General features: G+C 36.6%; 1 protein-coding gene across 1 annotated transcript; it reads left to right on the forward strand.

Annotated features, from left to right (window-relative positions):
* The first annotated feature begins 13,472 nt into the window (after nucleotides 1-13,472).
* On the forward strand, nucleotides 13,473-14,318 carry TGIF2LX (TGFB induced factor homeobox 2 like X-linked). Its single transcript, XM_003412749.2, has one exon. The coding sequence runs from the start codon at nucleotides 13,623-13,625 to the stop codon at nucleotides 14,316-14,318; it is 696 nt and encodes a 231-aa protein (XP_003412797.1). The 5' UTR covers nucleotides 13,473-13,622.
* The last annotated feature ends 962 nt before the right edge of the window (nucleotides 14,319-15,280 follow it).

Consider the following 15,280-nt stretch of genomic DNA (forward strand, 5'->3'; position numbering starts at 1 on the left):
CCACGTTCAGGGCACTGGCTATACGGGAAGTGTTGGGTGCACCAGTGCGCTATAATGTCTCTTATCTTCTCCATAGCTGCTGACATCCTAGCTACTAGACCATTGCCATCAAGTCAAATTCCAACTCAAAGCAACCCTATAGGACAGAATAGAATTGCCCCATAGGGTTTCCAAAGCTGTAAATCTTTTCAGAAGCAGACTGTCACATCTTTCTCCCACAGAGAAGCTGGTGGGTTCAAACTGCCCACCTTTTAGTTAGCAGCCAAGTGCTTAACCACTGCACTGCCTGGGATCTTCTTCATAGCTACTAGTGGACATAAAGTATAGCATGTGTTTTAGGGAGAGATGATTGCCCTCTGAAGAAACCCATAACTCTGTTAAGCTATCTTAGTGGGGTAAAGGAAGAGGGGCTGTTCTCTGGTGCCAGTAAATCTAGCCCACTCTGAACAAGGGGCACTAAATGATGTCCATAGCCTGAGAGGATCCTTCTACTTTTATTACCACCTTTTACCTTTTATCACCCCCTTTTATTGCACCTTTCACTACCTAATCTCTATACATGCTATTTGGCACACAGACATGGCTGTCAGATTAGTATTTAATCCAGGAGAGAGGAAATTAGACATTCTCCTCCCAAGCCATAAATTGGGGCGTGCTCTGTGGACAGGAGCCTAACTTAGGGGAACCTAGGTTTACGATGATGTGTGCTGTTCTAGTCATCTCTGTCTTGTTTATTCAGTATGTAATAAACACCTGTTGATCACGCCATTAGAACTGTGTCTGGTCTGTGCTTTGCTTCATTAAAAACTGGTGAATATACTGACATTGCAGGAAGGCTCTCCATCAGCTCTGGAGGAAGACACTTGCCTCAACTTCTGTAGTCTTAGAATTCCTCAGTTCTGTTGCAATCTTTACTTGGCATCTATTCCCACCTCTCCCCCCTCGATCATGTTTGTGCTTGCTTCTGTGTCTATTCTCTTTTTATAACTCAGAAATGATTAGGTTTGGGACACACCCCACACTATATTGCCCCATTAACATAACAAAAGTACCCTATTCCCAAATGGGTTTCCTTTCACAGGTATAAAAAAAAAAATCCATTGCCCTAGAGTCAATTCTGACTCATAGCGACCCTACAGGACAGAGTAGAACTGCTCCATAGGGTTTCCAAGGAGTGGCTGGTGAATTAGAACCGCTGACCTTTCAGTTAGTAGCCTGAGCTCTTAACTACTGCACCACCAGGGCTCCTCAACAGGTATAAGGTTTATGATTTCAACACATATTTTGAGGGGCACAATTCAATCCATAACAAGCATTCTTTGCCATCAGGGAATTGCAAATGAAAACCACTAAAATTCTATTAGAATAGCTGGTATGTATTTTTTTTTTTTTTAATCTTGACAATACCAACTCCTGGCAAGGGTCAGGAGCAACAACAACTCTCATTCATTAATGGTAGGAATGCAACATGGTATAGTCACTTTGAAAGATAGTTTGACAGGTTCTCATAAAACTAAACATAGCCTTACCATACAATCCAGCAACTACAATCTAGGTATTTAACCAGCTGATTTAAAAACTTATGACCACATAAAAACCTGAAAGTGAATGTTTATAGTAGCTTCATTCCCTCTCACCAAACACTGAAAGTCACCAATATTTGTTTCAATAAGCGAATGGATGAACTAATTGTACATCAATACGAATGTAATTCAGCAATGAAAAGTAATGAGATATCAAGCCATGGAAGTACATGGATGAATCTTCAATAAATATTTATAAGTAAAGAAGCCAGGCTTAAAAGGCTATATACCATAATGACTGCAATTATATGAAATTCTAGAAAAGGCATAATGATAGAGATAGCTAACAGATCAGTGGTTTCCAGGGACTTGGAGGGGGAAGGATTGAAGATGAGGAACAGGGTTTTTTTTTTTTTCTTTTTTAAGAGCAGTGAAACGATTCTGTATGATGCAAAAACAAAACAAAAGTCCCCAAAACAAAGACAAAATAATTGCCTTTCAGTTGATTCCAACTCATGGCAAATCCATGTGTAGCAGAATGGAACCGAACTCCATAGGGTTATCAAAGCTCTGACCTTTTGGAAAGAGATTGCCGGGCCTTTCTTCCAAAGCACCTCTGAGTGGATACAAACTGCCGATCTTTCAGTTATTAGTTGAATCCTTAACCATTTGGTCCGCCCAGGGATTCCTACTACAATTATTAATGGAAGACATTAAGCGTTTGTCAAAACACATAAAACTTACAGCATAAAGAGTAAACCTAAATGTATGCAAATTTTTAAAGTCATTTAGGAGGTCAGTGGATCCTAGGATGGACTGCAGAATGTGACTAAATAATCTAAAAGTAATTAAAATGTATGAAATATCACAGAAGGGGGTGGCAGAAAAAGGTGTCGACTTAAGTAACTTTGGAAAGAGTGAATTCTGTTACAATAAAAGTAAAATTAATTTTCCATAATTTTTACACTGTAGTTGGTAAAGTTGCTTCTGAAAGAGGTATGTGTTAACAATTTTATCATACCAAACATGTATATTGGAATTGTACAAATAAGTATGTGGATGATAGATGTTGAGAAGCAGGGTTCTCACTGTTGGAGTAGGAAGTTACAAATAAACAAAAGGATATGATAAGAATGATCCATGTTATAATGGATTAGATATGAAAACATCAGTATGACTTTATGTTTAACTTAATATACATAAAGATGGTTACATATAAAAATATTTATGGATGTGTGTATGCACATGGTTTAGTATAAAGATATATGCCTCCTTGCTCTGTCACTAGGAGGGCTAAGAAATAAAAATAAGTTGAGATCAATGAGTACACGCAGCACCCAGATGCGACTGCTAGCAGAATGCTCCAAGTAAAGGAATCAGGGCTCCTTGGCTCAATGAGGGGGCAAGAAATATATAAGATGAGCCTGGGATCATGTTGGAGAGAAGGAAACTAAGAATGTGCTAATTTTTTTTTTAATTCATTGGTGTATGTCATAGGGATTTGGAAACCAATAAAAGAGCTTCCAATGGCCAAAACTGGAACAATTTGAGGCAGAAAATAAAGATGTATTGAATCCAAAGTATAAAATAAATATGCAAAACTCCATATTTATATAAATAAATGATTGAATAAATAAATGGAAGAGAACAGACAAATCTCCCATGTAGAATTCCATGATCCAAGATTATGAAAGTAATACATAGCACACCAAAACTGATGGGATGCAACTAAAGCCATTCTTAGATGGAAATTTCTAACTGTAAAATGCCTGCATAAAAAAATTAAAAAACTCAAATAAAAAAACCTAACATTCACCTTTAAGATACTGAAAAAGAAAAGCAAACTAAGTCTAAAGAAAGCAAAAGCAAAAAATAAATAAATAAATAAAGATTAGAGTAGAAATTAATGAAATAAATAATATATAAACAATAGCGATAACAAATGAAAGCAAAAGTTGGTTTTCTGGAAAGATCAATAAATTAACAAACCTTTAGCTATACCTAGCAAGAAAAAAGGGAGATGTCTCAAATTACTAAAACCAGGAATGAAAGTGGATACATCACTACTTACAATACAGAATCGATATTAAAATGGAATAATATTATCAACTGTACGCCAACAAATCAGGTATAACTTGGCTGATGTGAAAATTCCTAGAAAAACGCAAACTAGTGAAACTGGCCCAAGAAGAGATAAAAAATCTGAATAGTCCTGTAACAAGTAAAGCAATTGAATTAGTAATATAAAAAAATCTCAAAAAGAATTGACCAGACCCAAAAAACTTCATTGGTCCATTCTACCAAGCATTTAAAGAAAAATTAATACCAATTCTTCTCAAACTCCTCCAAACATAGAAAATAACACCCAGACTCATTCTGTGAGGCTACTATTATACTGATACCAAAAATAATCACAAGACAAGAAAATTACAGACTAATATTCTTTATAAGTATTGATGCAAAAATCCTCAACAAAATAGTATCCATCAGAATCCAACAACATATAAAAAGGATTGTACACCTTGAGATTTATCCCAGGAACGCAAAGATGGCTTAATGTCTGAAAATCAATCAATGTAATAAACCATATCAATAGAATAAAGGACTAAATCCACATGATCACCTCAATAGAAACAGAATTATCATTTGATAAAATCCAAATTCCTTTCATGATGAAAACACTCATAAATCTGGGAAAACAAGGGAAGTCTCTTGTTCTAGTTACCTAGGGCTGCTGTAACATAAATACCACAAGTGGGTGGCTTTAATGAACAGAAATTTCTTTTCTCACACTTTAGGAGGTTAGAAGTCTGAATTCACGGTGTGGTTATAGTGGGAATTGGTATAAGGACAGAAAAACAGTTCAATGAAATAAAATAGAGAGTTGAGAAGTAGACCCATACACATAATTCCACTGATTTTCAACAAGGTCACCAAGACAATTCAGTGTGGAAAGGGTACTATTTTAAGAAAACCTGTTGCAACAATTGGAGGCCACTTGTTTAAAAAAAAAAAAAAAAGAAGACTTCAATAATACTGTGCACTGTATATACAAAATAACTAGAAATAGAAAATGGACTTAAATGCAATTTAAAAACTTCTAGGTCAAGATTTCTTAGGTCACACAAAGAGCATGAATTATAAAAGAAAAAATATCAACAAATTAGATTTCATAAAAAATTAAAGGCTTTTGCTCTTCAAAAGATACTCTCATGCAAATACAAAGTCAAAAGCACATACTAGATCAAATATATTAAAAAACAGATCTCTGACAAATACCTTGCAAATTATTTTATTTGCTAAACTGCTGGGATTCAGATTAAATAAAGAACACTTACATTTACAACTCAATCCTAAGAATACATACAATTTTTTAAAATGTGTGGAAATATTTGATCAGACACATCTAAAAAGAAGATATAGACCCAGTGCCATCGACTGGATTCCGACTCATAGCGACCCTATAGGGCAGAGTAGAACTGCCCCATAGAGTTTCCAAGGAGCGCCTGGCGGCTTCGGACTGCCGACCTTTGGTTAGGGGCCGTAGACCTTAACCACTACGCCACCAGGGTTGTTCAATAAACACACACAGAGAAGCTCTATTTCAGGGGTCAGCAAACCGCCTAATGTAGCCTGCCTAGTTTCATAAATAAACTTTATTGGTACACAGCAATGCACATTTGTTTGCTTATTCACATGTTGCAAGGGCCAAGCTGAGTGTTTACAAGAGAGACCTAGTGACCTGTAAAGCCAAAAATATTTACTATTTGGCTCTTTGGAAATATGTTTGCCAACTCCTGCTTTACATCATTACTTATTAGGGAAATTCATATTAAAATAACAATTAGATACAACTTCACACTCCCCTAAAATAGTGAAAGTTAAAAAAGACTCACCATACCAACTGTTGGCCAGGATGTAGAGCAAACTGGAACCCTAAAACACTACTGATAGAAATGTAAAATGGTACAATCGTATTGTAAAAGTTTGGCGACTTTTTTTTTTTTTTTTTAAATAATTTGACTCACGAGAAATTTCAGAATTATACAGGGAGATTCTATGTACTCTTCACCCAGTTTTCCCCAACAATAAAATCTTAAAATCTATAGTGCATTATTAAAACGAGGAAATCGACATTATACAATGCTGGTAACTAAATATCTTACTTGGATTACACCAGTTTCTTGTGTTGGTTTTTGGTGTATACGGTGATAGATAGCTTGGTAGATTGGCAGATAACAGTTACAAGATTGTGCTGGGTGTTGAAGAGGGGTGGGTAAATAGGGCTCCCTATTTACCTTTGGGAAACCCTAGTGGCGTAGTGGTTAAGTACCATGGCTGCTGACGGAGTCGGCGGTTCGAATCCCCCCAGGCGCTCCTTGGAAATTCCATGGGGCGGTTCTACTCTGTCCTATAGGGTCACTATGAGTCCGAATCGACTCGACGGCACTGGGTTTTTTGTTTTTTTTTTTTTTGGTATTTACCTTTGATTGGTGGAGTAGAGCATAGGGGAGGAGTGGTCTTAGTCCCAGTTTAGTATCCAACTCTTGAACAATGTTGAGAAACGAGCGATTTTACTGCAACCCTGGTGGCGTAGTGGTTAAGTGCTATGGCTGCAAATCAACAGGTTGGCAGATCAAATCTGCCAGGCGCTCCTTGGAAACTCTATGGGGCAGTTCTACTGTCCTATAGGGTCGCTATGAGTCGGAATCGACTCCACGGCAGTGAGTGGGTGGTTGTTCTTGTTGATGCACTTAAGGATTGCTAATGCAGCCAAGTGTTACAGTAAGTTCTCAGAGTTAAAATATTCAGAAGAGTTGATGTATTAACCCCACACTACAGATCTCTCAAAACCACCAACTAAAGAGCTTCCAGACCTTGGGTACTGATGGCCTTAGACCCTATAGTGCTTCACTCTTGATTCCTATTTGGTAATGTAGTATTTAAGGGTTTGAGTTATTTCTTGACCCCTGTTAGTGTACTTGAGGGTTTCTTAAAAAGGTGAATTTCTAATAAAGCATATGGTCCCCTCATCATCCAAGATAATCATGGTTTAAACACTTGTTTTTTCTATACTCACAAGCACACATATGCAAACATGTTGCATGTTTATGTATATGTATACATATGCTTTTTTTACTCTTTTTCCAAAAAATGAATGAGAATTTGCATATTGTTTTCTTTTTTTTTTTTACATCATGAACGCATTCCATGTTAATGAACACGTGTCTACCTCATCAAACTTAATTGCTAGATTGTTTTCAAATGTAGAGGAAGTAGCTTTTTCTTTAACCATTCCATAATGTTGGAAACCTGTTTTTAATTTTTCACGATTCTTATTAGTACTTTGAAAACCATCTTGTATATTTTAAATCTGCAATCACATCAAATAATTCCTTTATGATAAATTTGAAGTGATATTCCTGGGTTAAATAGTGCACTTAATTTTTTAGTTCTAAAAAGGCTCTACCATTTTGTGCTGCCACCGTAAGTATATCAAACATACATTAAAAAAAAAACATACATACTTCAACATATTTCAATATACAGCCTCAATAATACTGTTCTTTAGAATCTATTTGGTCTTGGCTTATCTGATAGTAGAAAATTATATCCACTGTTGTTTTGTATGGATGCTGTTGATTATTATGGAAGCTAAACAAATTGTTATATGCTTATTGGTCACTTGTATTTCTTCATTAAATTGGTTATATTATTTGCTCAATTTTCAATTAGGATGATCCACTTTATTTGTAGGGTATATGAAAATAACATATAATCGATGCTTTGTCTACTATATATACTGCCAATAATATTTATCATTTGTTATTTATGAAGATTTTTGTTTGCAGGTTGTTTAGGTTTGTTCATACAGAATTTTCTAATATTTATGTAATTAAATCTAATAACCTTTACCCTTATGATGCTTTATCTACAATTGTGTGTATGTATACCTGTGTGTGTATACACACATACATGTAAAAATACACACATTTATATAAATTCATGTGTTAGATCAAATTTCCAATACAAAGCTTCATACTTAATGGTAAAATACAAATATACCTGTTTCCCAAATAGCCAGTCACTTACTCCCACTTTTCCTCTTATCCATGGTCAAGCCACACTCTTTTAATTAAAGTATATTAATCTCTCCTAATTAAAGTATATTAAATGAATTTTCCGCTCCTAATTAGTATGGAAACCCTGGTGGTGTAGTGGTTAAGAGCTATGGCTACTAACCAAAAGGGTGGCAGTTCCGATTCACCAGGCACTCCTTGGAAACCCTATAGTGCACTTCTGCTCTGGCCTATAGGGTCACTATGAGGCAGAACCAACTTGATGGCAATGGGTTTTTTTTTTTTTTTTAATTAAAGTATATTAAAATAATTTGCCAGAATTTAATAATCTTGCTACCCCTAACTCTTCTTGGAGCCCTGGTGGCACAGTGGGTAACAGTTTGGCAGCTAACCAAAGGTTGGCAGTTTGAATCTACCAGCTGCTCCTTGGAAACCCTATGGGGCAGTTCTGCTCTGTCCTGTACGGTCGCTATGAGTCAGAATTGACTCGATGGCAACGATTAACTCTCTTTCTGTACAGTGAGTTTAAGGCTGGCTCCTTGTATGTTCCTTCAAAATTTTTCAAAGTGGTATGGCAACATTCTTTGTTTTCCAGTTGAATAAGCATCCTTCACCAGTGGTATGGAAAGTCATACGTATGATGTATACACAGTTCTATTACATCCAGGAATCTGTTGCCATATTGTGTGTTTCATTGATCTCTTTATGCCTACATGTTTATCAGTTTTAATTACTTGTTCCTTTAGAATATAGTGTAATATCTATTATTACGAATTCTTCTGCGTAAGACTGCTTTATCATAAATTCAATAATTATACCATAATTCCATCTCTCTCCAGATTAATTTCATAATTTTCAATATGTATTGTAAAATGGCAGGTAAAAGCATGGTGAGAGCACTTGTGATTTACAGGTAAAAGGCAAAAAAAATTTTTTTAAGATAATTGACATTATTAAAATATTGAGATTGCTTATTTAAGAATAAATTGTACCCTATATTTATTAAAACCTCCTTTTATGTTCTTCAATAGGATTTTATATTTGCATTTATGTAAGCCCTGCATAATACTTTCTAATCGTAGGTCTATGTGTTTTATATCTTTACTTTTCTTGTTATGATTATAAACTAGATAATATTTCCTATATATCTTCTATATTGGGAATGGTGATTGTTGGTATATGTGAAAGTTTATCATTTTTTTGTAACCAGCCAATTTATCTAACTTTTACTATTTCCAATACTTTCTCAATTTATATTTAATATTTTCTAAGTGGTTAATCATGCCATCCCACCACATGTCCTTAGCCATACATGAACGGGCAACTGCCAGAAGTTCAAACTGGATTCCAAAGAGGACGTGGAATGAGGTATATCATCGTTGTTGCCAGATGGATCTTGGCCAAAAGTAGGTGATACTAGGAAGATGTTTACTTGTGTTTTATGGACTACATGAAGGCATTCGACTGTGTGAATCATAACACATGGATAATATTGTGAAGAATGAGAATTTCAGAACACTTAACAGTGCTTATGCAGAACTTGTACATGGAGCAAGAGACAGTCATTTGAACAGAACGTGGGGATTCTGTGTGGTTCAAAATATGAAAGATATGTGGCAGGGTTGTAAACTTTCACCTTACTTATTCAATCTGTATGTTGAACAAATAATCCAATAAACAACTATATGAGGAAGACTGCGGTATAATGATTAGATGACGCCATTTTCCTTGGCGAAAATGAAGACGACTTAAAGTACTTACTGATGAAGATCAAAGACTACAGCCTTCAGTATGGATACATCGTCAAGAAAGGCCAGTCAGTAGAAAAGAGCATCATGTTTGATAAAGTAGAGGGCTAATGAAAATAAGGGAAATCCTCAATGAGATAGATTAACATAATAGCCACAAAAATGGACTCAAACATACCAACAATCATGAAAATTGTACAGAATTGAACAATGATTTGTTCTTTTTTATATAAGGTCGCCATGAGTTGGAGGCAACAACAAAAATCATGCCATCAACAAAAAATATTTTTGCCTCCTTTTCTTATATGTATTACTTCTGTTTTTGTTTAATTCCATTAGCTCCAACTTCTAAGCAATGGTAAATAATCGTATTGACAATAGACAACTTTGTCTTGCTTGTGAAATTAAAAGAAACATTTTTGTTTTACCATTAATTATGGAAGTGGATATTGGAGATTTTACCTCCTTGTGAATCTATGTTATGTTAAGGAAGCATTGTTCTATTTCTATTTTTACTATGGCATGTTTACTGCAGCATGTGAGTACTTAGTTTCATGTACTTTGGACATGCAATCAGGAGGGACTAGTCCCTGGAGAAGGACACCATACTTGGCAGAGGGTCAACAAAAAAGAGGAAAATCCTCAAAGAGCTGGATTGACACAGTAGCTGCAACAACAGGCTTAAACATAGCAAGGATCCTTAGGATGGCACAGGACCAGCAGTGCTTCATTCTGTTGTAAACGGTGTCACTACAAGTCAGAACTGACTAGACAGCACCTAACAACAACATGTTTATCAGAAATTGATTTTGAATCCAGTAAAATACTCAATCTCCTTCAAGATGTTTTTTCTTTGACCCATTAATATGGAGAATTATATAAATACATATGCTAATGCTAGATCATGCTTTTATTACTGGACTGATGTCTCTTTTTTCAGGTGCATTATTTTTTATACATATCTGGAATCTATTTTGTAATAATTTATCATTTTATAAGTGAATATGGTATGGTATTTTGTCATGTTCTGTGAGGTTTTCACATTAGTCATACTAGATTTATACAAGAATTGGAGAAGTTTTCCTTTAAATTTATGATATGGAAAATTTTAAATACAAAGGGAATCATTTTCTCCTTGAATTGGAGAAAATCAATAAGTGGTAATATCACAGGTCTTATTGGATGATAATCTTGTGATATTATCTTTAATTTCTTCCTTGTTCATTGGTCCATTTCAATTACACACATTAATTTCCAGCTTTTCACCAGTCTCCTCTTATTGTGAGACCATATTTTCTACCTTTATCTCTTCAAATTAAGGTATATTAGTTGAATTTTCCAGAATTTCCTACAGTTTCTACCCCTAACATGCTATCATCCCTTCAGGAAGGGGAGTTTTTTGCTGGCTTCCTGAATGTTCCTTCAATTTGTTTCAAAGTGTAAAATATCTGGCAGAAATTATCCAGATACTTTACAGTACAAAAAATGGTATGCACATGGCAACATTCATTCATTTTTCAAAAGTTTACAAAGTCCCCCTCTCTTACTATCAATTTTTGTTCCTTTTCAGTCACTGTTACAGGCTTTGGAAGTTTTATTTTTTTAATTTCCTTTACACTGCTTCATTTCCAGGAAGTTAGAGCATAAGGCTTTTAAACTCTGTAGGTAGACTAACACAATTTAAAATATAGAATACTCAAATTTTTATTTAAATTGAAAGTGGATTACTAGAAACAATAAATGACAAAATGTGAAGCACTTCAGTCTTGTCATGGCCTTCCATAATTAGTGAAATAGGTACATATTGTAGCATAATACCATAGTCATACTAAATGTAATAATGAGAAGGTACTGTTTAGAGTCACATATAAATCAATTTTTTTGAGTGACATTCCATGGTGTTATATGTAAAAAGAAAAATCGATATACACCATTTAGATAATTTGAGTTCCTTAAAATTTTTAAAGATGTGGTTAGAAGCAATCTATCTCTCTGAGATGATGTTCTTGATTCATAATTCTACATCATGGAAAATGTGAAGAAAGGTAATACAGGTTCTATTCAACATTTTTAGTGTTATATCTTGAAATAAAGCATATTTTTTGTATCTAATTAAAGGGTCTCTTCCCAATTTTCACCTACTTTCCAGATTCCTCTGAGTTTTTATAGCTCTTATTAAAGGAAAAAACGGTGTCCAAATTTCTTGGGGATAAGTTTGAAGCACCATAATATACGTTTTAAAATGTGTTAATAGTCACAGCCTTGAAAACCCTATGGAGCAGTTGTATTCTGCCACACGGAGTCTCCATGAGTCAGAATTAATTTCCTGGCAACTAACAACAACAAAAACCAAGGGCCCAGATGATGTTAGCCAAAATAAATCTTTAGTGCTTTTAGTATGTACTATTCAATGTCATTCAACAGAGGTCTGAATCCCAGCAATAAAAAGAGCATACAGAAGCAACAAGTGAAGGAGGCTAAATTATCAGAAATCATACTGACAGACCTGAAGAGTTCCAGCAAGCATGGGGCATGAATATGTTACTGGGTAATAGTTGTAGGAAACTAGTTTTCTTATGCACGTAAAATCTTCTGTATTCCAGAACGCCCCCCCTTGCAAAACAACAACAACAACAACAAGACAATTTAAGTAGTAGTAGCAGCACTCTTTTCTAGAGTATGCCAAGGGAGACCTTCAATTTTAGGCAACATATGCACTTAGCGATTGTTGGAAGCTTTACTAACACATCCATTAGATTCAGTTGTATACTTCAACAGGTCTCTGTAAGAGTAAATTTTAAGTTAGGAAAGTCAGCACCAGTAAATTTATCAGCAGACGATATTCTGATGTACAGCTCAGTGACACCAAATAAGAACTCTCAAGGGCAAAAGGCTATGGTCTCCATTAAACAAACTGTGGATAATATCTGATGCTTAAGATGATGACCAAGGCGAGTTTCTTCTGAAACATCTCTGAAATGAATAATAAACAATACTATACAGTACCTTTGAGGAATCAGAGTTGATGAATGTCCTGTGGGTTATTTAAAAAAAAAAAACTCATTGCTGTCAGGTCAATTCTGACTCATAGCCACCCTATAGGGTAGGGTAGAACAACCCCCTAGGATTTCCAAAGTAAGCCTGGTGGATTCAAACTGCTGATATTTTTGCTTAACAGCCTTAGCTCTAACCACTGCACCACCAGGGCTCCTCTGTGCGTTATAGTTGTATTCTTCAAAGAACCAACCCTTGTTTTTTAGCTACATAAAATGAAAACATACAATTTCCAAATCATTTTTACCTGATTGAGTCAAGTGTTTTCCATGGATTTAAGTATCAAGAAAGTTAAATAATCTAAGTCCATGATCATTGTTCTTTCTTGAATCCTATCCTTTCATTGTTTCTAAGACACCCCTAAATATTTGACTGAAGCTGCATAGAGAATCATCACAACTGAATATCAGAACCCAAAGTACAGACATACAGATCATGGCCGTACTGACAAACCACCGCAAAGATTTCAAGCCCATAGAGAGGAAAAATCAAGGGAGGGAAGCGTCAAAAGCAAATCTCTAGTTAAAAATTACTCTTCCGATGGGCTCCGCATATGGAAGGGCAGTGGGCACCGCTTCCACTATTTTTACTAAGGTTAATAGCTATAATATGCAGACAAGCAAGTGACAAAAAGAGGGAAAAACATCAGAGTAAAATTAAAAAAAAAAAAGAAAGTGAGGGGCTTACACACAAGCCATAAAAACCAATAAACCCACTGCTGTAGAGTCGATTTCGACTCAAAGCGACCCTACAGGTCCCAACAGAACCGCCCTATAGTTTCCAAGGAGCACCTGGCGGATGTGAACTGCCGACTTCTTGGTTAGCAGCCGTAGCACTTAACCACTACACCACATAAAAGAAAAAAAAAATTTTTTTTTTTCTTTAAATGAACAAACTTTATCAGCAGAAACTGATAACCACAGCAGAGAAAAACATCCCTGGAGAGCTTGCACGTAGCTTTACCGAACCAGCGAAAACATACTCTCGCGAAAACAAGCCCTAGCCCAAGCCCGTGCGAGCAGGCGGAGACGGGAAGTGGGGGAAGGGGTGGGGCAAGGGTGGGGCAAGGGAGGGCGTCGAAAGGATGTGACGTCACAGAGCCGCCTGCCGCTAAGCTGTGAGCAGCATTGTTCATCTGACCGAGAAGGAAAAGGGGAACTCGGAGGCCGTGGAGACCTGCGCGCTGTCTCGAGACAGTGAAGACAGGGCTCGTGAACATGGAAGCCCCTGGGCAAAGCCTGCCGGAGACTCAAACTCCAGCCCAAGACGCCTCAATCGTGAATACTGACACAGGTACGGACAAAGTTCCTGCCTTACCGGGGGGCAAGAGAAAGCATAAAGGGCACTTGCCTCCCGAGTCCGTGAAGATCCTCCGTGACTGGCTTTACGAGCACAGGTTTAAGGCCTACCCTTCGGAGGCGGAGAAGCGAATGCTGTCAGATCAGACCAATTTGTCTTTTCTGCAAGTATCTAACTGGTTCATCAACGCCCGCAGACGAGTTCTCCCAGAAATGCTTCAACAGGATGGGGACAACAACCAGATCACCATGAACCAACAAAAAGGCAAGGCCGCAGGTTCGATTTACATGCAAAGCACTGGTCCGTCTATGCATGCCAAATCAGGGTCCAGCGATCCAGACATGGCACAATGCCTGCCCCCGGGCCCCCTGACAGTAAGCCCAGAGTCAGGAGAGAAGCTTCTGGATCGAGAGTTGCCTCCACGCCGGAAGAGGAAGGCCCAGACAAAGAAAAAAGGCAAGATTTCCACCAGAGAACGCCTGCCTATGTCTTCTACCGAACCCATGCCGCCAGAGGAGTACAAGGACTTCAGCAGCTTCCAGCTGCTGGTCGATGCAGCCGTGCAAAAGGCTGCCGAATTGGAGCTACAGAAGAAGAAAGAAACCAGTCAGTAATTTCCCATGTCTCTGAAAACCCCACGTAGTCAGTCTGCCGTCTGCTGTTGAAGACCGATTTATGATCACATCACCTAATTTGTAATTTTACCTTTTATAGAGACTTCTTACTTTCTAGTGTTTTATAAGAACCATTGCTAGCTATTGGGACTAAGTTCTGCCCAGATATTTCAGTGTTTCCAGATGGGATATACTAACTCGTCAACGTGATTAACACTGCAGCAAAGATCTCTATTTGTTCTGCTTCTTTCAAGATTTAAACACTTAAGACAATTAGACCAATACACCGGAGACTAAACACTGTGCTGAGACCTCAGAGAAGAATGTTTTGGCCTTTCCAGCCAGGCCTTTTGGTCCTAGAACTGCTGCAGATATCAAGTCACCTCTCTTCCATTCTCTGTAATTTTCCTTGTTTATTAGCTTGAATGATAGAAAAGAAAGTCTCTATAAAATGTGGTTATAACAACACTGACCTCATTCGAATGTTGACATTTTTGTGAAGCTTTCGATTCTGTTTTCCTTTGTAGTTTGTTTATTCACTGTTTTACTAAGCATTTAATATGTGCATGGGGATGAATATGAGATCCAAAGTACAGTGAATTTAACAGCATTTTACTGTAAGGGTGAACTGTTACTTGGGAGACCGGTGAAAAGTCCACAGTAGAGACAAAATTCAAAATGGTAATGTTCTGGTGTTGTTTGTTGGTTAGTTAGTTGGTTTTAGAGAATTTTTTTATTAGCTTTAATTCTCTGCATCAGAGGAAAAAAGATAACAATAAAAAAGAAAAACTGACCAAAAATTCCCTGAAGGAGAGAGAACCAGAGGAAAATGATTTAAAAATGGACAAAAAAAAGTGTATATGAAAAGAAGAAATAATCAATCCTTAACATTTTATGAGCAAAAAAGAAAGCAGACTCAGGTATTGTATTGTTTTATTTTTACATTTTGATTTATTTTTTTC

The sequence above is a fragment of the Loxodonta africana genome, chromosome X (genome assembly GCF_030014295.1).
Source record: "Loxodonta africana isolate mLoxAfr1 chromosome X, mLoxAfr1.hap2, whole genome shotgun sequence".
NCBI classification, from domain to species: domain Eukaryota; kingdom Metazoa; phylum Chordata; class Mammalia; order Proboscidea; family Elephantidae; genus Loxodonta; species Loxodonta africana.